The sequence below is a fragment of the Amblyomma americanum genome, chromosome 3 (assembly GCF_052857255.1).
Source record: "Amblyomma americanum isolate KBUSLIRL-KWMA chromosome 3, ASM5285725v1, whole genome shotgun sequence".
NCBI classification, from domain to species: Eukaryota; Metazoa; Arthropoda; class Arachnida; order Ixodida; family Ixodidae; genus Amblyomma; species Amblyomma americanum.
This window is the reverse complement of record NC_135499.1, coordinates 168,956,181-168,984,074: the sequence shown is the minus strand read 5'-3', so window position 1 is coordinate 168,984,074 and position 27,894 is coordinate 168,956,181. Positions and strand designations below refer to the sequence as shown.

Here is a 27,894-nt window from a genome sequence, read left to right as displayed (position 1 = left end):
GCTGCAGCCAATTTGGGCTGCTGAGAGACAGATTTGCCACATAGCACACATCGCATGGTGTTGCATTACATGGAACTCATATGGCAAGTAGAAAAAGGTGTTACTGAGTTGCTTGGTCTCCACCTCCACTATGGCGTCCCTCATAGCCTAAGTTGCTTTCGGACGTTACACCCCATAAACCAACCAAACCAACCTCTTTAGAGACACGTGGTTCATAAGACCTAGTTTTCAGTGTGTAAAAAAAAAAAATAGGGGAGGGTTTACATCGGTTGCTGACGTTTCCAATTTGTACTCTCTCATATGTACACAATGCTCTCATCATTTTTCAGGCAAAAAAGAAAGAAAAAGAGAAGAAGAAAAGTAACCTTGAGCTTTTCAAAGAGGAACTGAAAATGTAAGTTCATCCTCACAACAAAGATTTCCTTGCTCCTTGCATGTGTTAAGGACATATTATGTATATGATTATTGAAAGCTGCTGTCGCTCAGTGGCTATATGCTAATGCTCGACTGCTGACCCGAAAGACGCGGGTTTGACCCCGCTGCGGCAACTACATTTCAATGGAGGCGAAATACTAGTGGCCTGTGTACTATGCGATACAGTCGAGCCCACATATAACGGCCCCACTCAAGACGAACTTTCGTGTATAACGAACAAGACCCGCGCAACTGTCAAAATATACATTGTTTTATGGCACAAAATCGCACGTATAACGAACGTCATTAAGCCCTACTGATCGGTTACAGCGAAAGGACAGCATAACCCCGACGCCGCGATGCGAGATAACCTGCCTCCGACAGACCCCTTTGTGGGCCCGGCGCGCGGTATGTTTTCCCGAGCCTCATCGCAGGTGAACAGCCCACCCCGTTTTGTGCCACTCTCAAGCAAGCTACCCTTTCCCCGCCGACGTGCCTTCCAAGAACGCCCTCCTCGCAACTCCGCTCCAATCTCTTCACTCTCTTGCAAATCCGCACGTGGCCTCCGCGATCAACCGCGCCGCCGCCGGCTGCGATCGCGGAGGCCACGCTCCGTGAAGCAGGCCTTCCGTGGGAGCCAAGAGGTGGCTGCACTGACGCTCACGGACGCCCCTCATTGGTCTCTCCGCTGGCGCTGTGCGTCTGTATCTAGCTTCATTGACTTGATTGCCACCTGTGCACGTTGCACGTCTACCCCATCGCGCACTTTTGTACCCCCTCCTCACGCTGCTCAGTTGCAGTGTACCCCTGCAAAAGGAGGAAGTTACCGGGCTGCGCTCCCCCCTCTCTCTACCTACCCCCTGCGCGACTGCTTCCCACAAATTAATAACCTCTTCAGCTCTTGTTACAGCGTCGTGGTGCAGACGTTTCATTGGCCTTGTTCAAATCTCGGGCCCCGGTTGTAATTTTTGATGGCGGACGGGAACACCGTGCCCATTTCCATTGTATTCAGCGGTAGAGATGATGAAAGCGGCCTGGGCGGAAGTGACGGCCACTGGCGAGCGGAACTGCTTCCGCAAGGCCGGCTTCATCAACACAGTGTCCGATGCCGGGCCTGATGGTTCGGAAGATGACCAGCCCGGCGGCCATTTGTGGCAGCACGTCGTTGACTCCGACATGGGGGGTCATGACATTTGTTGGAATGATCTTATTTCTGTCGAAGACGACGCCGACACCGCGGAACCGTGCACGGACGAGGGCATCATTTCTGAAGTGCAGGACGAGAGTGACGCGGAGGAATCAGATGAGGATGAAACTTCGGAGCCAGCACCCATAAGCGCGCCTGTAGCAATGGGCTACGTAGAGAGCCTCAGACAACTTGTCTATACCAAGAAACCTCCCTCATCGGATCTGCGCTGCAAAAACAGGCGTCCATCACGGATTTTTTAGCAAAGAAAAAATTTTTCATTTTAACAAGCAACTGTGTGGTCCACTTACTGCGAACTTCGGGATATAACGAACGAGCGCCGCGTGATGCTCATGTTTGTTATAAATGGGCTCGGCTGTATCAGTATATATTAAAGAATCTCAGGTGGTCGAAAATTATCCGGAGCTCTCCACTAAGGCGTCCCTCACAGCCCGAGTTGCTTTGGGACGTTAAATCTCACACAGACCCATGGCACCAGTATTTCATAAGTACGCAAGGACGTGTTATACATGAAACTAAATGACATGTTTGGAATCAGCACAAAAAAATACATATTCTTTGATGATTTCATTTATGTGACTTCATTTTTAAAAAAGATTTGTAAGACCCTCGTCTCCCATTAATTGAGGAAAAGTGGTGTATTACCGAGCTAAAATCAAACATAAAACATACCTGTACAAGTTATTTTGCGAGTGCTGTGTCTATGTTTAACTGGCTGACAAACATTACTTTGCAAGATACTAAGTACACATGAATAATGCTAGTTGCTCACCATAGCTGAATGTAAAAGGAGAAAGATTGGCATTTGCATTCTGTTCTAGCCTGACTGTAAAGAGCGTAGTTTATTAGCATTCAGCCATTTAACACAGTCAAATCATCATATCATCACAAAGGAAGCCTATGAGTTTAATATAAAGTGTAATTTGATATGAAAGTAGCAGCAAATTTACAACACTCAAGCTCATTGAGATGGGGAAAAAAATGTACTTCTATGCTAGCCACTGCGCAGATTACTGTGCAAAATAGTCATGAATTTTTATATGTTTCTTCATCCTCATTGCCTCAGAAACACATTTTTCAATGTTATTGATGAACTCCGTACAGCTGAGACTGCAGCCTTCTATTGACGCACAATAGCTTGTCGCACATGGAGGACGTTGAAGCATATGGGCTCTCTCAAGTCCTCATCACAATTCGCATCAGTGGTGTCCTGGTTATCCATGAGATCATCAATGATCTATTTGTCCGCAAGTTCTCAAGCGGTCTCAACGTCTCCGTCCTTGGAGGCAAAATAGCGCCAGGAAATTCGGACAACTGGTTCCACAAATCAAGCCCCGCAACGGCTCCGTCTTCTTCAGGATAGCAGAAACGAAAATGTCGGAAGCAGTTTTTTATAGTATAGTTTCAACTAACAACGCTCCCTTGAGCGCCAGGCGCGCATTTGAAAGTAAAAAGAAAACTTGTTGGGCGCTTGAGCTTCCCGTAGAAAGCGATTGCGTTATCGGGCCGCCGCCACTTATCAGCAACTGCAGTCTGCAGCCACGTGGGGGTAGTGTGGGGTGCCAGTTTGCTGCTTATCGATAGTCGCCATCGGCCGTCGCCCGCGCGGGGAGGGGATGCAAGTTCTGCGCGTTGACATAGTAGCTGCTCAAAGCCAGCACCAAGAGTGATGTGATGGAGCAGCGCAGCAAAAATGCGACCATGCTGCAGCATGCCCTATATCTCGTTTGTCTCGCCTTTACTTATAGTGCCATGTTTTCGTTTCGATTGTAAGTCGACCCCCCCCCCCCCCCCCCCCCACTTCGGATTTTCAAATTCTGAAAAATAGGCCGACCACACATTTGTGTAAATACTTTAGTTTGCTCACCTGCAAGCAGATAGAGCTGACAGGTTATGGGACACTAAGCATAAGCACCCAGGCATCAAACGAAAGCATGTATCCGCTGGTACATGTGGCATACGTAACTTGTCGTTAGCTTGAGGTTTGCCCACTAAGTGACAAAGCGAACGATGACGGTCCTCACCATGTCACCGCATCACATCATTCTTTTTCACGCACATGTAGCCCACTCTTAACTTATGGAGGATAACAAATGTGCTGTGCACCTGACTGTCATAACGTGGTTGACTCAAAACGTTCTCTTCTCATGCACACACAGCATCCAAGAGGAGCGAGAGGAGCGCTACAAGATGAAGGGGGCCCTCAAAGACCATCTCAAGAAAGGAGACAGTGATATAGGTATCAGACTCGGTGAGGCGGTGTTGCTTTTGGTCGCTGTAGACATGCTTGCTGTTCATCAGCAAAGGTTTCAAAATTCAAGTTGGAAACTTGAGTAATGAAAATGCACATGATCTCGTCCAGAAATCTGCTTGGAAAGGAAAAGCTGAGACTTTCATAGTTTCATGTATTAGTCAATGGACTACTCGTCCACACTTGCACCATCGTCCTCACTAGTGCTCTGCCATTGTCATTGCTGCTACAGTCCCATAGCGTGTTCTTACGTCATCGTCCAGCAAAATCCCCCACTTGCGAACAGCCAGAGCACGTCATCATCCCGCGAAATTTCGCACTTTGCAACAACAGCACCACGACTTAGCATGGCACAGCCGGAAATTTTGCTTGGCTACAGCCGCCGCACTTGAATCACCCGTTCTGGAATGTCGAACTTGTGGCCTGGCGCACTGTTGTTCGTTTCATTGGAGTAAAGAATGACAATCATCTTGATGTAGCCATGAACGAGTGCCGAACGCTTACCGGCCCCGAAGCATAATAACGATTTAAGAAGCACTACATTAGAGGACTGGTAAAAATGGCCATCAGTGAATTCATATGCGTCAAACTGAACCAGAGAGAAACTAAGCATCTGCGGTGTCGGCTCCTCCATTGGGCTACCGACACTCCCTGGAAGCACTGCCGTTCCGAGTGGCGGTGCCGCCGCGACTGGAACACCAGTCCTTCCATCAACTGTCAACGCTCCCATGGGCGCTGAGTGCGCAGTTAACAATTAAAAAGAGAAAAACCTTCTGAATAAGCGCACAGAACGGCCAAATGTTACTGTGTAGAGCTCTAGAGCAAGCATAAAATTTCAACCACGCTGTAGCCTCCCTAATAGCTCGTTTGTCTCACTTTTGTGTATGGTGCCATGCTTTTGGTTTCAGTTGCGAGTCAACCCCTCCTCCCAGACTTTGCAAATTTTAAAAACTAGGTCGACTTACAATCGTGTAAATACAGTATATGCCAAAAATGCCACCTTTAATATGTATGCTCATAGTATATAATATATTCATCTCTATACGGTATAATAAAAATATCATCAAAGATATAGGGAAGTCATTGCCTGCTTCCATCTTATTGTCTGTACTTTTCGGGCTGATTTTATCCAACCTTAAAAAATTGCTCCTTTTCACTTGCCTCTGGACTGTGTTAACCGAGTCGGGGTGTTATACATGTACTTTGCCACATCCAGCCTTGTGTGCTCTCTTCATGTGCAGGAGATGATTACCGTTACCCAAGCCTGGCAGCTTTGACACAGGAGACCCAAACACCGACTAACCTTTACCTTGGCAACCTTAACCCGAAGATGACTGAGCAGGAGCTGTGTGAGATATTCGGGCGTTACGGACCTCTGGCCAGTGTCAAGATCATGTGGCCCCGGTCACAGGAGGAGCGCCAGCGCAAGCGCAACTGCGGTTTCGTCGCCTACATGAATCGCAAAGACGCGCGAACGTGCCATCAAGCATCTCAGTGGTATGCTAATCATTCACTCTTCCCGTTTAAGCCCCAGTGCCACTCTCACTCCGGCCACTGGGCGCTGCAAAAGGGAACGAGTAACATGCATATATTTAGTTGTGGCTGCATGTGGATGTCCAAAATACATTGTACTGCATCACCAACAAGGATAACATTTTGAGAAAAATGTATATGGGTCTCGAAACATCCATCTGCTTTTGTTTTTAATTTTACTTTTGGGGACAGTCTGCTCACGTGGCAGGCATATGGTAGCTGTGATATTTGTTGTAAGATAATGGGAATATACTGATGGCTGCAGCTTTTGGTTACAACCCATGCTCAGGCACTAATGATTGGCTTCCTCATAAGAGCCTAGCATCCCATTAGTCTGTTGTTGCACAAAATGATGCGTCTAAAAAGACAACATCCGTACCTTACCCTGTATGCTCCCCTAACCTAGTGCTGTTTGATTTCTTTCCTGCCACATGTGTCCTAGCTTATGCCTCGTAACTGTTTAAACCGGTCATGTGGCTTACACAAGAAATTTTGCATGCAATGCGAACAGTGGACAAGGAGTGCTAGACATTGATAGGCATATTTGTCTGAGGTAGACAGTGGAATTGCATTTGTCCTGAAACTCTATGGCTGAGGTGATTATACATTTTGATAAGTATAGAAAAGGTGAACAAGGATGAGAGGCTGGTTGTCACCAGAGGTCTTGTCACCTGCTCACAAACATCTGAGGCCACTGGCGGTGATTTTTCCAGGCCCAGGAAGTGATGGGCTTTGAGATGAAAATGGGCTGGGGCAAGGCAGTGCCCATCCCCCCACACCCTGTGTACATCCCACCAGCCATGGTGGAGCTGACGCTGCCACCACCGCCTTCAGGGCTCCCCTTTAATGCCCAACCCCAACGCAAAGCCAGTCGGCCCCTTGACCCTCAATCCTTGCCTTCTGAAGAGCTTGACAAGGTCAGTGAGAAGACTCTTTGTTGTCATTTAGCCATTTCATGTGCACACTGCTCTTGTGAGAGTACAAAGCTACATGCACACATCAGCCCAGCCAAGGTTGTGAGGACATCACTTCTATGTTCTGATGAGCTCGTTCAGGGCAGGTTAGCTTCATGTGTGGCATTGACATGTTTGCGTTGTCTTAGTATGCCATGATTGTTTCACTGCAGAGCTAAAAACCTTTTTTTCTGCACTTTGCACTTTTCTGTAATTTCAGCTGCTAGTAATTTCACAAAGGCAGGACAAGTTTGTAGCGAAAGCTAGCAGTCAGGTGGTGAAAACCATCGTTAAAGTTACCTGATGCAGTGTAGTCAAAGCAGTGTGTCTACAGGTCATCTTTCATGATTTGTAGCCTGTTGTGTCTTATTTGCTCCTATGCTTATATGCTACTGTTTCATTTGCTCGACTTTTTTTTTTTAAATATAGTAGCTTTGTTTGTAGTCTTTTTTTTGGCTGTCATCGAATCTGTTAATATTAATGAGTATCTCATCTGTCCCCATGTACGATGCGATGCTGTATTTCCTGCAGATATTAGCCAACGCAGTAGTGAAAGTGGTTATCCCTACTGAAAGGTACTGGAATTCTTTTTTCTTCTTAATGCCTACATTGTCGCATTGTTCCTTAGTGAATCTTTGCGCTAGTTCTGTGTGTTGTCTCGCCAGGGCACCTTCATTTTATTTTTCATGCCAAAGAATCTAAATTCATGTAGCTAACTGTCCGCTGAGTTGCATAATGCCATAGCATGTGTCCTTTGGTAGCCACCAATATTTGACTGCACGTCAACAGTAGTAGCTTCACACATAGTTATAGGCATTTGCTTATTTTTGGCTGGGAACACCGCTGTTACCCTTCAGCTGATAGTAGTCTGGACAGGTTAATTTATTGCCTATAAGCTTAAGCACTTTCAGGGTGTGAGTAATCGGAAGCCTGTGCAACCAGTGTACATTGTTTATCTCATTTCTTATTCTTCCATTCCGCTTACTGTACCATTACTACAAGCAACATTCATATGGCTAGTTATGTCAGTAGCATAAAACCAAGTGAAATATAATGGTGCACAAGTGTGCTTAGTCCAAGGTAAAATGAGTGTAATGTATGTTTAGGAAACGAAGTGGTGGAAATGAAGTTGCAGTTGCGTGAACAGTGTGAGGCTTTACAAGCTCCATGTGAAGGAGCATCTAGCTTATGCTGCAGCGGTGATCTCTCCATGAGTTCCGGGCACAGCCAAGGTATGTTGGTTGTGTGCGCCGTAAAAAAATTAAGGTAAAAGGAAAAAAAAGAGAGCTACTGTTAAGGAAGGCCAACAACTCTCGGACATTCTGTGTGCGCCGTAAAAAAATTAAGGTAAAAGGAAAAAAAAGAGAGCTACTGTTAAGGAAGGCCAACAACTCTCGGACATTCTGTGACAGCTGTTTGCGCTCCTGGAGGTCACCATAGTGGATGCCACAAATTCGTGTCATGGCGAATCACACCACTCCCCTTTGATCCTCATTTCTTCTCTGTGTTGTGCCAGTGACACCACAAAACCATAAAATGTGTCCTTAACTGCTGTCGCAGCAAAAGGTAGATGGACATTCTCCTACATATGGTCAACTTTACAAGCATTGGATAATTTCACCAGTTATTGATGCCTATGTAGTTATGGAGATGACAGTGCACATCGCTAGCTGCATCATGATTAAAAGATACTAGTAGGCAATATTTCCGCAGTTGCACCAACTGCTTGGGATCCATTGTGAATTTTTTAATACGGTATAAACGCGTGTAAGAGCCGCACTCGTGTATGGGCCGCACCGTTTTCCAGAAGGAAATATTAGCAAAAAATAATATCCATGTAAGGGCCGCACTCAAACTTTCCACATGACCCACGCGGGAATAGCCTTCGAAGTGCACACGCCGTGGCCTCCGCGATCAGCTCCAGCTGCGAGCAACTGCGCGCCTGATCGCAGAGGCAACGCATGTGCACAGGAGCTTCAAGGTGCCGCCCATGGATGGCGCCAGAGGCCGCGGCTCATGATCATCATCGTCAACTTGTTCCTCCACCGCGAGCTCTCGCTATGCTGCTATCCATATCGGCATCAGTATCACCAGCTCCAGCGTTTTGTGGCTGTCAAAGGCACGAGAGTTGGTGGTCCATCGTAGTTGTGGCTTTCGCATGCTGCCGCCGAGCCTTGTAGATTTAGCAGTTTTAGCACGATGGGCAAGCACCTTAATAGCTACAAGGCTGGGAGTTTTCTGTCGAACACGGCAAAGTGCGCGGTGGGCAAGAAATTCGACGTGGCCGAGAAGTGCGTCCGACGATGGTGCAACCAAAAGGATGCAATGAGGAACACAAGCTGCAAAAAGCACGCTTTCCGAGGCAAGCCGTGCAAGTTTCCCTAACTGGAAGAAGAGCTGCTCTGCTAAGTGATGGAGGCGCGGAACAAACGGCTACACGTTGACAGCGGGCGTGCTGCGCGACTTCTTGTGGGATGAGCATGCACCAGAGCACCGCATTAGCTTGGAGTCGGAATACACCGCGGGTAGCGACTGAACGTGGAATAAATGCCGCTGACTTCCCGATTGGTGTGTTCCTACTTTAAAAAAAAAAAATTTTTTCTTTTTGCAAATCGCGTGTATGGGCCGCACCCCGAAAATTGGCCCTCAAATCTGGAAAAAAAGTGCGGCCCTTACATGCGTTCATACGGTAACTCTGAACACATTTTGTGGAAACAAAGTCACAGTCTACCGTAACCTAAGAGCCGTGCACCAAGTGGTTAGAGCCCAGTTTGATTACTTTTTGTTGCTACATATCCAGATCAGTGCTGCTCACTTAGGGCAGATCTTCCTGCACTGATAACACCTTCCTTTATATTTCTAGGGTGCACAAAGTAATCAGCAGTGCTTGCAAATAAGGAGGGGCACTAGTCATCTAGCACACTACATAACAGGGCAGGGAATGTTAAGAATTCCATGTGAATTTATTGATCATCAGAACAGGCGAATGAATGTAGGAGCAAATGTACGACATATGGGGAGAAAAAAAAGCGAGCTGCAAATGCATTCTTTGAGCACATGTGCAGCAAAACTGGTCAGATACCACTGTCATAGCAAAAGAATACAGCCTAATGATGCTGCTTTTACCTTAATGACACCCAATGTGTTAATAACACCTAAACTATGGGTGACCTGATAAAGACTAGAGTGGAAAGTTTTGCGCTTTGTATACCATTTTCCTATCTTGACCTTCATGCATCTCACTCTGAACAAGGAATAAAAGTAGCCTAACTTCTTTCTTCATGTTTGACCTGGCCATAGACTGTAACTTCATTTCCACCGAGACGGGCACTTAATTATCCATGTGGCTATTTTGAAATGGACAGCTGTTTCAGTGGAGCTTCCTCTTGCACTGAACTGTGAATTTAGGTGTTGCATTTTAAGCAAGCTTGATGTGCGTAGTCAATATTGTTAGGTGACATTTCTTGCTAATTAGGCTTGTAACAGTGCTTGCCGGTGCAATATGCCAGCTCTTGTACCTTTTTATCGTGTGTGACAGCATTTCATTTGTGCCTGGGACAAACTGAGGCGCTGATTGCATAAAATGAAATTCAAAGCACTGCTATTCAAGATGGTGCAGTTCCAGGACAAAACATGGTATGAAATGCTGAGATCGTGCTTGAAAGCATCCTTTGGAGGCATTTGGGGGATTGAGCGGGGGTCATCAGTGGATTTTCACCTCCATGTTCTAAGCTAGGATGCATATTAGCTGCCCCAAATGTCCAGCAAATGGAAAGAGTAGGGACATGTTTGGATTATGGGAGCTGTACTAATGTGCCTCAGCTGAGTTCACATTGGAAGACTTAAAAACCTTGTATTGCACTTTATGCAACACTGTTTGGATGTGGAGAACGAGGCAGGAGCAGTTGATTTTTTTTCTTTTTCTTGCTCTGTAATGGAACTTATGCTCGGTTGCATTGTACTGGTTGTTCACATGGAATCCCTTTCAACATGAAGCAAAGCAGTTAGTTACGTGCTAGCGCATTGCCTGCATGGTGTCAGTCTGTGGAGTACTTTAAACTGTCAGTCACGTCGCTTCTGGGCTAACCTCCCCTTTCTCTTTTCGCGGCCACATTTTTGTTGCCCCCCGGACGGGTACTACCTGTGGCTCTTTCTCTTTTGACCCTCTCCCAACCCACAGGAGCCTGCTCTGCCTGATCCATCGCATGATCGAGTTCGTCGTGCGAGAGGGGCCAATGTTTGAGGCCATGATCATGAACCGAGAGCTCAACAATCCCATGTTCAGGTAAAGCTGCAGCTTCAGCTGATGGATTGTCCAGTGAAAGCTCCTCTTTGTCATGCCCAGTGTGCAATTTTCGAGACAAGTGCAGTCCATTTCTTGAATATTGGCCTTTAGTTTCTTGAATTTAAATAGCTGCTGTTGCTCTTGTGAAGTAAAGTACTTGGCACACGTCATAATAATGTGGGTCTTTCTCAATACATTGGCTCCTAACCTTGACACAGTGGTTGGGGACACATTCATAGTACTTGAGTTTATATCCTCCCATCTCAAGTGGTCACGCCTTAAGTGGTCACCATTGTTACTTGTGCAACAGTTGCTCAGCACTTTTTTCTTTTAATCCATCTACCTTGTGTACTTGGGTTGACCTCATAGTAACACAAATTTCCTGCATACTTTTGCATACTTGTACGGGAGAAATTGCTTAGTGAGTAGCTTCTTGCGAAGTGATATAAAGCTTGAGCTGCATGTTGTGTTTGCGCTTGAAATTATAATGTTAAGTGCTCGTTATGCATTATCCTGCAAAAACTTGTGAACCAGAATGTGGATTTGAGGTGTAGCTGTGACCTGTGGCTCATGGAGCACAAAATATTCTCTAGTCTGAAGGTAGCGCTGAGGGCAGTGTCGACGAAATAATGTCTGCCAGCAGTCTCCTGTCACGCGGCACGCGTGTACTCTGTTTGTTTGTTGTGAGAAGGGCTTGTGTGTAAGCACTAAGCTGGCTATTCTAGGTTCCTGTTTGAGAACCAGAGCCCTGCTCATGTCTACTATCGCTGGCGGCTCTTCTCCATTCTACAGGTGAGTGTTGGGCATGGCTACATACCTTTAATGAGTACATGTGTCCATTGTTTTTATGCTGTGTCGGACGAGTAAATTTCAAAAAAGATATACATTTCCGTTTTGGAATGAATGTGTCCACAGGCCTGCCCGCGCGAGCAGATAGCGGCTGGAAATAAGCGGAGGCCACAGGATAGTGGTATCGCGTTCTATTATTAAAGACGACCTTCAAGTTGTTTTTTTTTTCTTCATAAATGTTATTTGGGGGGGGGGGGGGGGGGGGGGGGGGGGGGGTTGACTTACATTCGAGTTGACTTACAGTCGTGTAGATACGGTACTAAGGCTTTTTGATAGGGCTATTAAGTCACTATAATACAGATCCACTCTTGCATTGGTGATACTTGACCCTCCTATTATATGGCACTTGTTTAGGGGGGGCATGGCAAATGCTAGAACTAAATTTAAAGTATTTGGCTTCATAAATTATTGGTTTTCCTTAGTCTTTGGCTGTTGTGAGGCACTGCTGCAAAGAAGCGCAGTGTAACAGTGGTGTATTGGTATCATTTTTCTAAGCATTTCTGATTTTAGTTGCTGGTGTTACCAGGCCTTCTATATTCCTGAACAAATGAAAATGTTCAAAAATATTCCTGTCTCTTGTAAATGGGTCTCGGGAGGTGTTTAGGAGCACAATAAGACTGTTGACTTCTGTTTGTGTTCTTCCAGTTTTTTGGGGCTTTATATGCAAAGGATCTTTTTTTTTTTCTTTGCACTAACAGACTCATTCTGTAGAACATAGTTTTGCAAACATATTGTAAATTTCTATTTCATGGAAAGTGCGAGAGGTGCTTTTAAAAATGGTGGTAATTCTGTTGCGACTGTAATTAATTACGTACATACTTCTCATTTCAGTAAATTTCACATGCAAGTAGCTGAAATAAATTTTGGCTGCTATGTCCCGCCTGAATTGCTGTTAAGGCTTTGCAGCATTGGTATTGTTAATATGCCTTAGTACTTTTTTGTGGTTCCTTGTCTCATGCAGTCTGCTGGCTTTTTTTTTATGTTTGTTCTTGTCTGCGTGCATGCAGTCGCAGCTGTGTTAAAGGTGGGCGCGCTGTTTCTATTTCCTCTGCTGCCTCTAGGGTGACCACCCCAACCGGTGGCGGACGCAGGAGTTCCGCATGTTTGAGGGGGGCTCTCTGTGGAAGCCGCCCCCCATGAACCCCTACCTCCAGGGCATGCCCCAGAGCTGGTGGAGAAGGAGCAGGAGGAGTCTCCTTCCAAGGATGACAACAGAAAGGGCTCACTTAGTGACAGGTGGGCCCAGACTTTGTGACAGTACGGAGCTTTAGGCTTCTAGGACACTGAGGACAAACTGAGGTTGACATCATGTATCGGTAGACTACGGCATTCTAACAACAAAGAGGCCACCCTCACCGAAAACGGATCTTTTGTGTTTCAGAAAAGTCCAAAGAACAAAAATAAAGGAGTCGCCACCACCAGCTGATTTCACAAAACTGCATGCATCGACAGTGAACTTTTGCCGTGGATCCGAGAGGCTATGCTACACTGAAATTCACTTCAAAACGATGGCAACTAGTCCTTCTCGGTGCAGACGTCCAGAGCTTGAATGAAGTGGCGGGAAAATTTTTTAATTCAATTTTCTCAGCTGTAAATAAATTTTTTTGCTGCTGGACAAACATTAACATACCTAGGAAGGTGCCAGAGAATCAATTTTTACTAAGAACAATAATTATATCGATTTGTCCTTGGTGTCCCTTCAAGGTGCAACGCGGGGATCAAATTGCGGAAATTGAGAAAAAAAACATTGAATTTTAGGAAACACCCGATTTTGTATCTGTGAGGCCTTTTAAATTATATCTAAAAAGTTTCCCTGAAAAGAGCCCAAAAGTTACTTTGAAAAATGTCTAGGTAGCAAAGAACAGGCTGAAATCTCCTTGAAAATCCAGTTTTCTCAATTATTTTTGACCTGGCTGCCCTGCTTGCAGGAAGCATACCATGACAATGGTTTCACGGACTTTTTTTTTGTTGCATTTCGTTGCATGATACATTTTTTATACAGTGACTTCCTGTACAGTTGAACCTCATTACAGTTAAATCAGGATATATCGAAGTTGAAAAAAGTTCGGGATTTTTTGATATATCCAGGTTTTCTTTGCATGCAGTTTTTGCAGGAAGACCCGAAAGGGCAATGCAGAACCAAAACCAAAATAAGATCAAATCACCTTGAAAATGTTTACAGAAAACCCCATTACTTGAAGTCATAAACACTGAGAAATGTTCCGCGACCGCGCTGATAGCGCGACTGCCGCAGCAGTCGCCGCCACCTTCGCTGCGGCTCACGCAACGGACTTTTTTTTTGTTGCATTTCGTTGCATGATACATTTTTTATACAGTGACTTCCTGTACAGTGGAACCTCATTACAGTTAGATCTGGATATATCGAAGTTGAATAAAGTCCGGGATTTTTTGTTATATCCAGGTTTTCTTTGCATGCAGTTTTTGCAGGAAGACCCGAAAGGGCAATGCAGAACCAAAACCAAAATAAGATCAAATCACCTTGAAAATGTTTACAGAAAACCCCATTACTTGAAGTCATAAACACTGAGAAATGTTCCGCGACCGCGCTGATAGCGCGACTGCCGCAGCAGTCGCCGCCACCTTCGCTGCGGCTCACGCAACGCTGCTACGAGTTGGGTGGGGAGAATTGGAGAGGCGGATGCGCCAGTCGAGCTAGAAGAGAGCGTGCGCTGTCGCGCCGGCGCCATGGACTGGCCGCGGAGGCACATGCTTCTTCCCACGTGTTCCCTCTCTCGGTCTGCCCGCCACTGTTGCCCCCAGGAGACGTTGGCGTTCCTCTCATGTCTGTTCGTACTTTAGCGTCATGAAACTTTCCTCCCAGACTTTTTTAACTCAGCACAAGCTAACAGATGGTTGGCTTAGCGAGTTCGTTGTATCAAGGTCCCCTCCCGCTGCGTATTCGTTACATGGAGGTCTCAAATACACGCGCTTTAATGGGGCTGGCATTGGGGGATCAAAGAACTTTGTTACATCGAGGAATTCGCTATATGTAGGTTTGTTACATCCAGGTTTAACTGTATAACGAAGTTGAAGCAGCCTGATTTACTTCATTATAGCCGTGTTGATCGAGTCTCCAAGGGGAATCGTCATTCCTTCGTTGCATATTATATTTCGTTATAAACCGTGTTGTTATAACAAGGTTCGACTGTATCTTTGAACGTCTTTTTCTTCAACTATCACTAATTTGACATGACACTAATGGGGGCACTATGCAAATGTGGATATATCATTTTATGCAGAAAAAATTCAGGTTGTGAAATTCTTTGGAGAATGTCACTACATCAAACATTCGTTTGGGCAAAACTTGAGAGGGACTCCAGGCAACCACCATGTTTTGTTATCAAGCCAGCTTTCTGCACGTTTGATATAGCAGTGAAGCATTAAAAATTTTAAATGTCGAAACTACATCGAATATTTTAGTGAAATTTTGTAATTGAGCATTCAGTGAACCTTCGAATAAGCATGCCAGATTTCATTACCGTGCACCAAAAATTAAAAATTTCACCTCTGATGCCTGCGTCCCCTCTTGAACAGGCTTCTAGCTGTGCAATTTGCAGGAGCTTGATATTGGCATTAAAGGGAATATGCAATAAATTAATTGAGGTTACGTAAAGCAGACGAGAGATAGGCATTCGATCACCCATCACCCCAGAGCAAGAATTTTTGAGCTAGCATCAACAACAGCGAAAATATAGACTATTAAAAATTATGCTCTTCCTCTCCCCCCTCAACTCGTACACTAGGAGCACCAGAAAAAAATTAAGAAAACAGCTCTGGAACTGGGCCCCGCCCATGAATACATCATCCGCTGACGTTTATTTTGCAACTTCCGGTTATCGCTCCTAGTCCCCCAGCAGCAGCGTCGGCGGCGTGGCGGCATCTCTCCGGTCTCTTCGCCTTCCTGGATTGCGGCGCGCGTAGGGTTTCTTTGCTTGTCATCCGTGGTAATTAGCAGTAATAAACCCGGACCTCGAGGTGCAACTGCTCGCTTTTACGGCCACGATGGGCATCAAGCCCTATGCGTGCTCACGAAGAGCCGTGCAAGGGGCTCCGGAACTCCCGACAGAAGGAGGCGGCAGAGGAAAATTGAAACCATATGCGCAAAGGCAATGGCCTGGCTCGCGCTTGCCCGAGAGGGTCGCGCGCCGGCACAAGCAGACGATTTTCACGGCTACCAAAAGTGTGCCCGTGACGTCGTGGCTGCCGTGGCTCCAGTGAATGAGAGCGTGTGGTGGCCTGGCGACGTCATGGGTAGTGTGACGTCTTTCTTCCACGATTTTTGTTCCAAAATCGGTCACTGTGAGCACACCAATCGGCCCGCAAATTTTAAAAAACAAGGTTTTTAAAAGTTCATAATAAATTTCTAGCTCAGTTCTGAAGACTCATACTTGGTGTGAATGCTTCTTAGCATCATTTCTAAGCATTGAAAACATTTACAACTGACTTTTTATTCGTCGCATAGTCCCTTTAAATTTGGCAGCCACACTAGCTTGAATGTGATGTGTCTGCCTCTTTTGAGGCCAGGATTACCACCTGGAAGAGCTAGCTAGACCAGAGGTTTCAAAACATGAAGCCCTGTGCGCCTTGTTGTGCAGCCTACTGGCCCTTCGGATTTTGGCCATTGTTCGAGATGAACCTCACTAGTTTCCCTTTTTTTGCCCTATTGATAATTTATAGCCATAAATAATTCCTCAATGTCCGGTTTTCTCTGCCTCTCTGAATACAGTTGCCGGCTGAATTTTCGGACTGCGGGACTAAAAAAATTATCCGAATAATTGACCATTGTGAGAAATTTGTCAGCTTAAAAAAATCACTTTTTTTGTGAAAACCAGCTTTATAAATTACAAAATTTTCCATTTCCTACATTACTCTTTCAAGACATAGTTTGAGATTCTATTTAAGCCTGAGTCATTCTTTCATAGGCTCCGCGCTGCCTCATGTCACCTATGTCAGAGTGTGCAACGCGGCCTCAGGTCGTGCCGCGAGTGCACCGCGATACGCACACTACGTGAAGCAAGAACAGTCACGTTCTATGGGCAGCAACGGTTGCGGAGACCAAAGGAGGGAACCCACAGGAAGAAGCGAGTAGAATCAAGTGCCTCCAACTGCACCCGCACACCACGTCCCCTCGTCTGCCCTGCACCACGGGCAGTCATGAGCCTTCGGGTTCATGGTGGTTTCTCAACAACATCCGAAATATTGTGCAAGTCCAAATTATTCAAGTTCGAAATATTGATCGACAACTGCAGTTTCCTTTTGATGAGAAGGGCCTAGGCACATTAATTAACATGAAGAATATGACAAAAAAAATAAAAAGTAAGGAAGTTTAGTTGACAAGCGTGTTTCCTCGGAGCTTCCAGCTTATGCACTTCTGTTTCGTTTTTATTTATTTCACCCATTTCAATTTATTTTATTTTTGCCCACTTTTGCTTACTTTTTACTTTTCGCCTACTTCGGGCCTATGAGAGACAAAAAGTTTGCCAATAGAGCCCGCGCACTGAGGTGAGTTTGAGATCCTTGAGCTAGACAGGTGCTAGCAGGGAAAGTTCATTCTACAGCCACATTGCATGCACACAAGCAGGTTAAGTACTGCCAGGAAAGTTGAACATTACAGTGGTGGACTGGCAAAATGTGGCAGGTACAACGTTTTTTTTTTTTTTTCACAAGAGCGCACGTTGACAGTTTACCTGGAGGTCAGTGGTTCCAGGGTTTATGCTGCCTGCTAATGCTTTCTCTAATTGCTTTACTACAGCCAACGAGATAAGCTTGAAGACATGCTGCGTGCCCTAACTCCAGAGCGTCCCCGCATCATGGAGGCCATGATATACTGCATTGAACATGCAGACGCAGCCGAGGAGATTGTGGACTGTGTCACCCAGTCACTATCCATTCTGGAGACGCCCTTGCACAAAAAGGTAGGACACCATGGATGAAGCAGCATGTGTGTGTGTTACCCACATGTTGTGGGGATTGGACTTCTTGAGCGATCGGAGTGCGCGCTCACTGCTGCCACTTTGCTCGTTAGAGAGACCCCCCGTGGGGTGTCCGCGAGCGGAATGCAGGCAGCCACAATGGTTGTCCACCTTTCCAAGGGAAGCACTTTTGAAGAACCACTGTAAATCACCCTCCCTTCCGTCCTTCCCTCTTCGACCTCGCGTCCCCATTGGGTCACTCCGAGTGACAGTTGGGGGGCGTTGTTCCGGCGAGAGGCCCGAGCAGGCAGCAGAAAGGTGCGTAGATTTCGCCTCCCGGGGACCCCGGCCTTTGCCGGGGGACCAAGAGTGCGGGTGGTGTAACCTTGCGCACCTAGTATGTACGCTTGAGTCCAAGCCCGAGCCTCCGGAGTCCTGTCGTCCGCCTGTGTGGCGCTCACGCGCTCTGGATTCGGGAGGGCCTGATTTGGCTGGTACTCGATCATCGCCGGCCATTGCCGGTGACGATGCGCGATGGACCATCGACATGCGACCTGCGTCGTCAAGATGTGCTCCGCGCATTCCCCATCCTCCCTCGTCTTGTGTCGCGCGCGATCTAACCGATCGGTTGGCCGTGCGGCATGCTATCGCCCTTGGCTGTGCTGTCACGTGCGTATGTTGTCTTTGCTTTGCGCGCGCGGCTCCGCGGGCCCGCTTTCGGGTGCTGCGGCTGGGAAATGGGTTGTGTACTGAGGTCTGGGGATTAGTGCAGTGTTATGTAATGCAGCTTCCTGTGTAATAAACACTTGTGCTCTCAAATAACTGTGCCTACCTTCCTTCGGAGCGAGAGCACAGGCTAGCGGCGAACGCTGGCTATGCCCTCAGCTTGCTCTGGCCCGAACCCGCGATATGTGGGCGATGTGCCACTCAATTAACACTTCGGCACGGGTTCGTAACCAATCCCACAATGTTCACCAATACCATTGAATGTTGACTTGGCTAGCGGAGTTCAGTTGGTCACAAATATCGTTGATGGAAGTCAAAGATACTAGCTTTTCTGTTTCATGGCTGCTCGCAGCGTAAGTGGTTATGAAATCATCTAAAAGATGCACACCATCTAGATCAAATGATTTGTGTCTCAGTTGTGGGCGTTCCTTTGGCCGTACTTGCCATTAGTTGATATCATGTATACCATTCTTTGATCTAGCAAGAGTATGTTGAATACGTGTTTTCAGCAGCCAGCTGGTTGCTTGTATTGATAGCATTGTATAAATGATTCAAAGCACCACCTTCTCTTGTTTATTAAATGTTCGTGTAATGCCACAAAGAAAAAGCCTCAATCATCCTTGTGCAAAAAATAAATCGATTAACTGCAGAGAAACCCTGCACCCTCTCTTCAGGAATGTATCATAACGTTGTTATTGCTCGCATTCTGAAAACTGTGGCGCTCGTTCTTCGTAGCACAGAGGCACTTTGAATTTTTTTTTTTCATATATGATTGTTGACTGTCACTCCTCACTCCCTTTTTTTTCTTTTTTTTTAGGTGGCTAGGCTGTACCTGATCTCTGACATCTTGCATAACTGCAGTGTTAAGGTGGCAAATGCGTCCTTCTTTAGGAAAGGGTGAGTATGTGGCAAGATTTCTTGCTGTGCGGCCGTGAGAAACAACTGCATTGACTGACTGCAGTGTTTTGAGAAGAGTGTGAACAGTAAGCTTAAAAACAAGTGAAAGACTACCTAGAGCCCAGCATGCACTGTCTGCCTGATCAGTTCTCACTTACACTTCTTATAAATGTACAGTATTTACACGATTGTAAGTCAACCTATTTTTCAAAATTTTAAAATCCGAAATGGGGGTGGGGGGGGCTGACTTAAAATCGAAACCAAAGCGTCGCACCATAAATAAAGGTGAGACAAGCGAGATATCAGGCATGCTACAGCGTGGTTGCACTTCTTCCTGCGTGGCTTCGTCACATTGCTCTTGGTGCCGGCCTTGAGCAGCTCCTATGTCAACTCGCAGAACCGGCATCCCCACCCCGCGTGAGGCGGTTGATGGTGGCTGTCGATAAGCAGCCAACTGCACCAGCCCACTCCCCACATGTGGCCTCAGATTGCACCTGCTGATAACGGCAGCGGCCCGATAACGCATTCGCGTTCTACTCTTAATAGGCGTCATCCAAGTTTGTTTTTGTTTTTTTTTGTTTACTTTCAACCGCACATTGGCGCTCAAGGGAGCATCGATAGTTGATGGAAGGGCCGCTGTTCCAATCGTGCGGCACCGCCACTCTGAACTACAGCGGCGCCGGGGAGTGTCGGTAGCTGACAGAAGAGCCGACGCCGCTCACGCGTAGTTTTTCTTTGGCTCTGACGCATTTGACTACTGCTGGCCACGTTTCACAAGTTTTTAATGTAGTGCTTCGTCATTCGTCATTTGTGCTCCGGATCCGGTACGCGACCGACGCTCATTCACGGCTACATTCAAGATGGCTGCCATTCTTTACACCGAAGAAACGAACTGCGCACCGGGTTACAAGTGCGACGTTCGCAACGGGTGATACAGGTGTGGCAGCTGCAGCGAGGCAAAATTTTCAGCTGTTCCACGCAATGTTGTGATGTGGCTGTTTGCGAAGTGCAAGATTTTGCTGCATGACAATGTTAGAACGACAAGCCGTGGGACCTCAGCAGCAATTACAACAGCAGCGCTAGTGTGGACGAGTAGTCCAGTGATTAATACATTTTCGTTTTGGAATGTGCCCACAGGCGCTCCTGCGCTCCTGCGCGCGGCAGCCATTAGCGGCTGGCGATAAGCGGAGGCCGCAGGATGGTGCTATCGCGTTCTATTACTAAAGGCTAAGTTAAACGATCTCCAAGTTGTTGTTGTTTTTTTTTTCAGAAATGTTATGTGGGGGGTCTACTTACAATCATGTAAATACGGTAGCTTCAATATGAAAAGGAGCACATCATGAACATACATAAAGTGATTTCTCCGCACGTACGGGTGACAAGTGCAGTTTTTTTCTTTTTTTTTTTAAATAATCTTCCTTTGTGGTAGAAATGCCCATAAGACATTTTGATCTTCAGTGAAGAAATAACGAAAGTCATTCTTCTGTGTAAACGCAGAATGGCTGCTCCTTTTTCGTATTGGAGAGACCTGCACCTGCTCACAAAGCAACTTTTTAGCACTTAGTCATGCCAGAATTCTATTTTTTCCCACTAACCTGAGCCTTCCTTCAGTATTTAGACCTATCTCTCATTTCTTTTCATGCACTTTACAGGTTTCAGGTTTGCCTCCCAGAAATATTCAAGGAAATTCATGAGGCATTCAATAGCATTGAAGGTCGACTGAAAGCTGAACAGTTCAAGGTACGTAAATATGGCCCACAGTCTGAGGAGCTCTTTGTAGTAACCTATTACATTTAGCCCTGTTGGTGTGAAGTGACCCTTGGCTTTATGTTATTCTGTACAGTAGAACCTCATTGATAAGGTGCCCGTCAGGCCGCATAAAATATTCGAATTGAGTAGATTTCTTAATTATCCAAAAATGAAGCAGAATGGAAAATGCGAGCATGAAACGTTGCTCAGTGCGTACAGCACTTTAAAATCACTACAGCAGGAGCCTGTCAGAGTTTTCACAGTCGCTGGAATTTTGGTCACGCTGGTTTCGATGTCCAGAACAGAGTCATCTGTCTCTCTTAATTTAGTGATTGGCAGAGCTGTTCGTTGCTCGCTGATGTGATTCCGAACTTGGTACGCAATGCGCTAAAACCAGGGAATTTAAAAAATTTGCGTCATCTGAATATTCGTTTCAACCATGATCATATAATTCAGATTCTACTGTATTTAGCTGTTCCAAAATCAATATTAGAGTGCTCCATACTTGACATTGCTCCAAGGCACAATTCACTGGTAATATCACTGCACTATGCTTGTTGTATGCAGCAACGTGTGATGTCCTGTTTCCGAGCGTGGGAGGATTGGGCCATCTACCCGAATGACTTCCTCATACGGTTACAGAACATCTTCCTGGGCCTTGTGCCTTCAACTGTAAGTGAGCTCATTTCTGTCATCATTTGCTCATTTTTCAGTCCAAAAATGTAAGCTCTAAAAGTTTAGTACCTCAATTATGTTTGCGTTTGTGCGACTGAAATTTTTACCGCACCGCATGGAGTTGCAATAAAATCAAATTTTCATGGTTGTATTCAGTGTTGTGGCACTTGTGGGTTGTCTGTTGCCTTAGTTTTAAATGTTCTTAAAGGGACACTGAGGAGAAATTGAAGTTCGCTTGTATCCATAGAATAGCAGCTCCTGATCACAAAAACGCCACTCTTCCTGAAAACAAACCTCTTGTAATGTAGAAAATAGCAAGAACCAAAATACAAGTACCGCCGCCACAGGCCAATCTCGCAAGTACAAGCGTGATGACTTCCTAGGACAAGAGGTGCCACCTTGGAGAAATTTTCTTTACTTCATGGCCGTCAAGAATCTCTGAGGCTTGCAAAGGAAGGTTGCACACCGCACCGCTAGCCGTCAGAAATCACGGAGTCTGCGTTTACATCACGATTCTCGTCACTCCGTTCTGTGACGTCATAAGAGTTCCCTGAGTTTGAATCAGAGGGGCGGGAAAAACTTTTTCAACTTCGAATCCAAATTTCTTTGAAATAAATGCATCTTTCGCGCCCAGACAAGCGGCAACAAAACCATGAAATGCCGAAATATCAGATTTTGCTAACAAAAAAAAATTGATAGTGTTCTTCTCAGTGTCCCTTTAAATTCCTTTTTTATGAACAATTGTAAGTCATTCCTGATTGTGACCTAAACAGGGTATTTGAAGTCAGAAAAATAGGGGTAATTGAAAAGCGCAGGTTTATTTGTGACAATTATGAGATCATGTACATCAGACTAGTGGGCGCCGTTCAGAAACACCATAGTGTTTGATCCAGTGTTTGATCTGATCACAAGTTCAGATGAGCAGGAAGAGCCATGGTATTTAATTAAGGCATTTATTTGAATGCTCTTAATTGCAAAAGTAAGATGCAGGTTGAATTGGACACGAAATATTATTCGTTAACTATTAAATATTTTGAGTGTTTGCATGCTGGAATAATAGTCCTTGCTTTTCTCCATAGTTTAACTTACAAAATGTGTGATGTTGGGTTCCAGTTTCTGAATTTTTAAGTTTTCACTAGGTTAGATTACAGGATAGCCGGCCAAACGAGCAGTGCTGTCAAACTGTCAATATTTTCGCTGGAAAAAATAACCTCCAGCTTGGCATTCCTACCACTGCGTATAACGTATATCTAATGGACTATGTGTCAATAATATTTTGTAGTGCAGTGCTTTTCCTGTTGTCTGCACAAATGAGAGTTCATTCTTTTCAAACTGTAAAGATAAATGCAGTTTTGAAGTCAATTAAACAAAAAAAAAATTCTGATTTGTTCGAGATGCCACAAGAATAACTGAGACCAGTCAGCATTTTACCTTTGATCTGCTGTTGAAATGCCAGAGTATGTGCTTGAATTTGTTCCTGCACTGCTTGTTCCCAAATTGGAGCAGAAGCCCGTGGGCCTAGTACCAAGCTGTGAAGACCAGTCAACGGAGGGCGAGGGCTCGCCACCTCCCCTGGTGAAGGACGATCTGCTGGAAGACGTGGACGGAGTGCCCCTAGTGGCGGCTGATACCGACCTGGATGGCTTGCCTCTGGTGGGCCCCGTGGCGGACCCAGACTTGGATGGAGTGCCTTTGGGTGTGGTAGAGGACCCGGACCTTGATGGGCAGCCCCTCGATGTGGCCCCGTTGCGCCGGTAAGGCTTCCCACGGGGGACTTTCCATGCTGTGACAGGTCAAGGGACAACCGTGCGCAAACATTTTCTACCCAATGCCAAAGGCTGCAGTCTATTTCTTTATTGCTGTGTGTGCTCTTACTCCACTGAGGCGTGCTACTCACTCTTGGTAACGAAGAGCTGGCAAACTGTGATTGAAGCCAATTTGATTTCAGTGTAGGCATAAAGCAGAAAGGCCTAGGGTCTTCTTGTGCTTTCTGTACAGTTAAAACAGCTGGCTGTAATTGCCAGCGTTATCTTTTGAACTGCTGTCAACAAGTCCTTTGAGACGTGTTGTTCTGTTGCGCTGTGACTTCAAGCCAGGTTCAGGGCTGTTCGATTATTTACCTCATGCAAAAAAGTGGCCTTTTCTTACTGGATCATTAAAAGTAGCTAATCCAGGTACTCAGAATTTGCAAATCAGCAATGTACAGTCGCCGACCGATTTTTCGGACTTGAAGGGACCCGAAAACTGGTCCGAATAATCGAACAGTCCGAAAAGTCTATGAAGTACAAAAAAAAATCACTTTGAGATGAAATCTGCTTAAAAATGTCACTGATTTTACCTTGCGGAAAATTTCTCTTGCTGGCGACGATTTGCGCCTGTATTTGCCCCAAAGTGGTGGTGCTTTCACTGTACACGCTAGACAGCAAGGTGACCGCATTTAGTTGGAATACTTCCCACGCTTCTTTGACGGACCCGGTGGGGCCATGTTGTCCACAACCCGAGTGTGCACCACACCGCTTGTCAAACACACGCAAAGATAAGGCACTTTTCATTCAAAGCGGCGGAACCGCCGGACGTAATCAAAACGGCGAACGGATGTAACTTCGTGAAGACTGAGCACCACTCCGGCGACGCGGTCAGAGAAACCCAAGTGACGAAACGGCGAATGGCGAACGTATGAAACCTGCCGTGGTGGCTCAGTGGTCAGGGCGCTCGACTACTGATCCGGAGTACCCGGGTTGGAACCTGACCGCGGTAGCCGCGTTTCGATGGAAGCGAAACGCAAAGGCCCGTATGCTGTACGATGTCAGTGCATGTTAAAGATCCCCAGGTGGCCGAAATTATTCCGGAGCCCTCCATTACCACCTCTTCCATTCTTCTCTCAGTCCCTCCTTTATCCCTTGCCGCCGAGATGTGAGATAGCTCCTGCGCAATTCCCTTCCCCCAACAACCAATTTTCAACATATGGGACAAGTGGTAACTACCCGCGATGTCGGCGACAAAAGCAAGTTGACGGCGATGACAATCCGGCTGCCACCTCGAAGTGTCAGATCGCAGGGACCTCTACTGGCAACAGTGAGGTACCGAAAGTATGTCAAGCCAATCCAACTGCAGCGTAAATCCCCCTCAATTCAAGATGACGCCTTTTGTGCCGGCAAAACCCGATAAGATGGCCGATTTTGGCCCACATGCGACTGAAATTAGTCCGAAAAATCGAACTTTCAGACTTTTGAATTCCGAAATATCCGTCTTGAATATGTATGTGCTTCTATGGGGTGACTGATGGTGCCTTATCGAGGTCTGAAATATCCATTATTGGAGTCCGAATTACCCGTCGGCTACTGTATTTAATAAGCGAATCAACTACCTGCCGCAGTGGATCGGTGGCAGCAACATTTTGCTTCTGAGTGCTAGGTTGCGAATTGAAACCCAACCATGGCAGCCACATTTTGGTGGAGATGAAGTGCAAAATTTGGCTTGTTGTGTGGCTTGCTTCTTGTTGCTTCTTCTTGCTTGGTTCTTGCTTGTGGCTTGCAAAATTTGGCTTGCTTCAGTGCAGGTGAAAGGACTGCAGGTGATCAGAATGAATCGAAACAATTTATAGGCTGGAGCGAATTTCGGATTGTAATAGCTAGCCAGTTTTTTTTAACATGTCGGCCAGCATCTGCTCTTTATTCAAAAGTGCACGGAGGTAGATATCTGTGCTTGTTGGTGCTGGGGCATGGTGGTAACAGTCAGCTGCATGAACTTCGATGAGTGTTCTTAAAGTACTAGTAGCTCCGATACGAAAGGGAACGATCCTGGGGAAAGCCATTTAGAACAGAGGGAAAAGTGTACTGCTCGCTTGTCTTGTGAAGCAATCATTGTTTGATTGCGGGGATTGTGTTCCCTTTTGTGTTGGAACAACCTGTACACTAGTGTGTAAGGTTGTGGGCAGCCATGCTTCATTGTGACTTCTGCTTGAGCTGCAGACACCAGCAAAGGAATGTGTGGTATTGTTTTTCAGATTTGCTCTATATTATGAGACTGATTCGCAGCATTTTGCTGATCACGATGTAACACATTCTTGCCGTATTGTCATGGGTGCTTGCGTAGGGCACCACCGGCCAAATTTGTGCCCTCTAAATGGGAGACCGTAGACCCCGAGACGGTGTCACAGCAGGCAGTGACAACCTCCAAGTGGGACCTGCTCGACCAAGGGGAGGAGGAGGAGGAAGAGGAGGACAACAGCAGTAGCCGGCGAGGTGGTTCTCTGGCCAGTCCTGCAGTGCACCATCCTACCACCAGTGGCGCCAGCAGCATAGCAGCCTCTATGGATGACGACATTGACGGCGAGTGAGTGGCAACAACAACAAAAGAAAAGTGTCCCTCTTGCCTTTTGCACTTGGGAGTAGCAGCCTAGGTTTAATGACACACTTCCTTTCATGGCAGATAGATTGGTTCGATGCAGATGGTCAGACTGTCTGAATAGCAGAGAATATCAGATAATAGGTTGGCACTAAAGAAAAGAAAAGCGTTTGGCTAGTTTCGTGTTATGATACGCATTATTTGTCAGATATTCCGTTATGAAATCTTGTATATAAGCTCATCTCCTGTGGATGTTTTCTAGCCTACCGTAAAACCCGTCACCAGGCTTCCAGCAAGAGGAGACACAATCTAGCAGTGGCGTCGGTTGGTAGTTTTGATTTTGCCGCCATTTCATCATGCTGACCTCGCTATGCCCATGCTATTGGAAGCTGGACAATTGCACTTCGCACAATGTCGGATTGTGAAAGTAGTACTTGGCTGCTTTGAAAAGCAAAGTAATCTTAGCTGCTCGGCACTGTGTCAGGCGCTGCCACATTGACTGGTTGAGGTAGGGAGAGCCTGCAGTTTCTGTCGCCAAACTGCTTAAAAAGGCCTCTCCAGCCACACTCTGCAGTTAGATCGCAAATGCTTGGGCCAGCATTCCCGAGGAACCCGTCAGTTGTGCTTTCAAGAGATGTGGGATATGAAACGCTCTCTACAGTACTGAAGAAAAGCTTCTGCGGAAAGATATATCCGACAAAGGACTCTCAAAAGGCGGTACACTTGACAACGATGATCACTGAAGCACGAAATGCAATGGAAATAAACGGTCCCGCTGAGCTTTTCTCATTTTCATTATACTTGGATGAAAACTTTTTTCCCCATTTTTGCTATCCTGAGATTACACCTCATATTATATGCGGATATTTGCGGCAATTTTATTGTCAATTGTCATCAGCAAAGGTGAACTGAAAATGATCATACCATGGGCACATAATCGGATCATTATCGTGCGGTTGCTAGCAGCTTTTCTCCAGCAAAGCAACAAAGTGATTTCATTTCTCCCCCTTTTTTCAATGCTGCTTGCAGGCCCCTAGAAGAGGGTTCTCCCAGGGATGACTCTCAGGACTCCATGCCGGCCATGGATCTGTTGAAAACAGAGTCGGGAGAAGAGAGAAGAGCCAAACTACGCGAGATTGAGGTAGGGGTTTCTTCTTCTATAACATCCCTCTGTAGCATTACAAGGTTCCTGAAAAGGGTGTTCAAGGTTGTCTATAAAATGCTTGCATTGTGTAGAGTACAGGCCACCGAGCGTTCATGCTGCGTACGAGATCTCAAAAGCGAGGGGATAATTCACAATACAATTTTTCGCACCTCACGGCGACCAGTGGTGCCCGGCTTATGCGTGAAACCTGGCATTCGACGTCATGTCGTGCGTGTGACGTCAGCAGTCGGGGGTTATCATTGGTTCGCCGCGCCAACTCTTTCAGATATAATGCAGCTACCATGGCCGCAGCCACTCGGGCGGTTCAGGAAGCCCCCTCCCCCCAGGAATTCCCATGCGTGTCGGTGGCTGGTGGAGGGACCGAGTGGGTGGAGCTGGCGGAGGAATGGCGACATTTCAGCATGCAAAAATTGATAAGAGGGGAGGGAAGGTGCGAAAGTGCAGAAATTCAAATTTTGTCTGCAGATAACTCGGCTTCCACAAATCGGATTAAAAAAATCCCTGTTGAAGGATATTTGTGAAGCGGCATCCTTTAATATCTTAGGCATACTGCACCTTTATTGAGAGTACCTTTCAGAGCCCCTTTAAGGGGGACACGACCCTTGAAAACCAAAAAGTCGCGAAAAAGTCGATTTTTGGACAAGTGCATATTCCGACAGTATGTGTCATAAACTACCTTTTCTGTAAATATCACACCTAATTCTTCGTCAAAAGTACAGTAGAACCCTGCTGTTACGTTCCTCACTGGTGCGTTTTCCCGGCTGCTAAGTCGTTTTCATCCGGTCCCGGCATAGCTTCCATAGGATCCAATGTATAAGGAACCCCGTTGTTACGTAGTAGCTGTGAAAAACGTTCCCGCATGATACGTCGCAACTTAGCACCCCAAACACGCCTGGGCTGAAGTAGGCAA

The 27,894-nt window shown here is 46.2% G+C and overlaps 1 protein-coding gene across 1 annotated transcript in view; it reads left to right on the top strand.

Annotated features, from left to right (window-relative positions):
* Nucleotides 1-27,894, top strand: part of LOC144125384 (U2 snRNP-associated SURP motif-containing protein) — a 42,470-nt gene that overhangs the window by 5,002 nt on the left and 9,574 nt on the right. Inside the window, 17 exon segments of the mRNA XM_077658714.1 lie at nt 330-394; nt 3,781-3,872; nt 5,114-5,343; nt 5,345-5,369; nt 6,096-6,322; nt 6,890-6,933; nt 10,539-10,643; nt 11,369-11,435; nt 12,554-12,650; nt 12,653-12,728; nt 17,266-17,428; nt 18,969-19,048; nt 20,701-20,788; nt 21,365-21,469; nt 22,979-23,226; nt 25,568-25,807; nt 26,849-26,960. Coding sequence (XP_077514840.1) covers nt 330-394; nt 3,781-3,872; nt 5,114-5,343; nt 5,345-5,369; nt 6,096-6,322; nt 6,890-6,933; nt 10,539-10,643; nt 11,369-11,435; nt 12,554-12,650; nt 12,653-12,728; nt 17,266-17,428; nt 18,969-19,048; nt 20,701-20,788; nt 21,365-21,469; nt 22,979-23,226; nt 25,568-25,807; nt 26,849-26,960 — 2,064 coding nt within the window.